Here is a 3,235-nt window from a genome sequence, read left to right as displayed (position 1 = left end):
AAATGCGTTGGCTACTTTGACCTCAATGATTCCATACCCTGGCAACACTTGCATCAATCCTTTGGAAATTCAAGTTTGTGACCAACACGATTATTATAACATAATTGAAGTAGAGATGGCTGGTGAGCCATGGTACCTAGACATCAAAGAATTTTTGAAAAAAAGAAAATATCCAGACTATGCTAATGGAAGCCAAAAAAGAAGTATTAGGTGTCTACTAGTGGTTACTATTTGAGTGAGAAAATTTTATATAAATGAACCTCGAATTTGAACTTGTTGAGATGTGTGGATACTGAAGAAGCTGAGAAAATCATGAATGAAGTACATGCTGGGTTGTGTAGACCACACATGAATAGATATGTTCTTACAAAAAATATAGTTCGACCAGGGTATTAATGGGTTACCATGGAAAGGGATTGCTTTCACTTTGTGAGAAAATGTCATTAGTGCTAGGGTGACTTAATTTATTCACCTCCTTCAGAGTTGCACCTTATGGATGCTCCTTGGCCTTTTTCTGCTTGGGAAATGGATGTCATCAGACCAATTGAGCCAAAAGCTTCAAATGGACATCGATTCATTTTACTCGCAATTGATTACTTAACTAAATGGGTGAAGGTAGTCACTTTCAAAGTAGTCACTAAGAAAATGGTAGTATACTTTGTCCATTCTAACATCATTTGTCGTTTTGGTATCTCAAGAACTATCATCACAGACAATGCTGCTAATCTGAATGGAAACTTGATGAAGGATGGATGTGAGCAATTTAAAATTGTGCATCACAATTCTAGTCTATACCATCCAAAGGCCAATGTAGCTGTGGAGGCTGCCAACAAGAATATCAAAAAAATTCTCAAAAAGATGGTTCAAGGCACCAGGCAATGGCATGAAAAGTTTCCTTTCACACTCTTTGGTTATCGCACAATAGTACGCACTTTGATTGGTGCAACACCTTACTTGCTAATGTATGGAATCAAGGTTGTAATATCGATTAAAGTCAAAATTCCATCTCACTAAATTATTGTGGAAGCTGAAAGATGAAATTGAGGATACTAAATGGGTCAAAACCCAATTAGCGCAGCTGACATTAACAGATGAAAAATGACTAGTGGTTTTTTGTTTTGGCCAGCTTTATCAACAAAAGATGGCCCGTGCATACAACAAAAGGGAGCATCCAAGACATTTTGAAGTAGGCCAACTGGCATTAAAATGCATCTTTCCACATCAGGAAGAAGCCAAGGGAAAGTTTGTCCCAAATTGGCAGGGCCCATATCTTATCAAGGAAGCATTGTCCAAAGGAGCATTACATCTTACTGACGTGGAGGGAAAGATCACAGACATAATCGTTAATGTGGATGCAGTCAAAATATACTACATCTGATGCATTTTAAAAACATCATGACAAGCGATGATTGGCATTCTATGATTGAAATGACAAAGGCCCATCATTCTACAAAAAATCCTCTCTCTTTGAAAGTTTGAATTACGTTCGACCTGATTCTGAAAGAATATATAGGCAGCTCTTTCTGAGGTTCAGTCGCATCACTTCAAAAATTAATATCTCCAATCTTTACCAAAACTGGGGTAATTTTTTATTTTTTTGCTAGAATAGTTTCAAAACTGTAACTTTGTTTATGATTCTATTCAACAATCAATTTCTGACCAACTCTTCAAAAGTGTCAGATTCAACATGTCTTGCAAAGAGAAATGAGCATCAAGGACAATATTGTGAGACATTGAAAAAAAGAGTGTTATTGGTGAAAACCCTTGTGGGTATCATAAGGCAAAGAAAAAGAGTCTTATCAGTGAAAACCCTCATGGGCACCTTAAGATAATGAGAGAGAACAACATGAAAATGGTTATGTCACGCCCCGGGAGGGTACCCTAGACGTAACCGGCACTCAGAAACTATTTCTGGCTCCCAAGCGAACCACATAGCCCGATCACACATCCGTTCATTCATTCATTCAGCAGAAAGTTTAAAAATAAAGAATAATTTAGCGGGCAACTCAAATCACCCATCCAACCCATAGAATAAAGACCATGGGCCGACCGATCAACTAAAATATTTGTCATTTAAAAATAGTTTGACAAGAATAACTCAAGGATAGAAATACTCAATCGACTCATCGCTATCTAGTCTATAAAGCCTCTATCACTACTATCTAATTGGTGCCGATGACATGTTCATGGCTACCTCAAATAAAAATAAAAAAGGCTAACTCGATGTAAGAATACACAAACGGTGTCCTCCAAATGTAGGGGAGGACTCACCAATACGCTGAGTGCAAATAAATTGCCAATAATGCTCCTATTGACGATCTCATAAACCTGTCTCTGCATCATGAAATGATGCAGGCCAAATGGCATCAGTACGTGGAATGTACTGGTATGTAAAATGGCAGAATGAAATATACCTCTAGGAAGAGTAACGTTGGTTCAAATATCTCAACTCAGGAAGATAAGAGGGACTCAAATAAAGCGTCGTAAATCTAAAGTAAGGATACAGTTTAGACAGAGACCAATCATCTACCATACAATCCAACCCAATTATGTATAATACAGTTCAACCAAATCATTTATAATTCGATCCCTTTCAATCATGTACGCTCCAATTATATGCACTCAACTCAACAATCAACTCAATAATCAAATCCAATCTAGTCACATATCATTATATTCAATCCAATGATAATTCATCTGTTCCAATCCGACCATATACAATCTACTCAGCATTCAACTCAACAATCAGTTCAAAGGACTCAACTCAGTAAATATGCAAATTAAATTATGCAACGTTTTACAATTCAACTCAAAGGACTCAACTCAATAAATATGTAACAAATCACTCAAGTGTCCTAAGTCTAACAAGAAATAGTTTAGACAGGACTAACTCATAAGCATATAGAAACTCACTCAACTCAACTGACTCAAAGTACTATCAAGACCTAAATAGGAGTTTCTCTTAATCGACAACCATCACTTATGAGCCAGTAAAAGTACAACAAACCGACGTTGTTGCCGCATTCGTTCATACTTTTCCAGGGTATGAACGAATCAACCAATCATGGATCCAATCCAACCAAGTCCTATAATGTCAGGACAAAACTCTCGGGGAAGCATCCGACTTAACAGTTCAATCCCCTCTATGTTTGGTAACACAGGTATTGGGTTTGAGTACGGACTATACTCTTGCCCAATTCGGTGCTCGATACTCCTCCCATGACTCCATGCTCAT

The 3,235-nt window shown here is 37.5% G+C and overlaps 1 protein-coding gene across 1 annotated transcript; it reads left to right on the top strand.

The window, feature by feature from the left end:
• The first annotated feature begins 492 nt into the window (after positions 1-492).
• LOC129869697 (uncharacterized) lies at positions 493-1,378 on the top strand. The gene is made up of 2 exons (XM_055944341.1): positions 493-975; positions 1,127-1,378. Exons 1-2 carry the CDS (start codon positions 493-495, stop codon positions 1,376-1,378), a joined length of 735 nt encoding a protein of 244 aa, XP_055800316.1.
• The last annotated feature ends 1,857 nt before the right edge of the window (positions 1,379-3,235 follow it).

This window comes from Solanum dulcamara, chromosome 10 (genome assembly GCF_947179165.1).
Source record: "Solanum dulcamara chromosome 10, daSolDulc1.2, whole genome shotgun sequence".
Classification (NCBI taxonomy): Eukaryota; Viridiplantae; Streptophyta; class Magnoliopsida; order Solanales; family Solanaceae; genus Solanum; species Solanum dulcamara.
This window is presented reverse-complemented; position numbering and strand designations above follow the sequence as displayed.

Excerpts from the sequence above, each read along its gene's own strand:
- LOC129869697 (XM_055944341.1), top strand. The coding sequence starts at position 493 with ATGGATGCTCCTTGGCCTTTTTCTGCTTGGGAAATGGATGTCATCAGA. Across the intron at positions 976-1,126 it reads TGCTAATGTATGGAATCAAG|CTTTATCAACAAAAGATGGC; the intron begins GTTGTAATATCG and ends TGTTTTGGCCAG.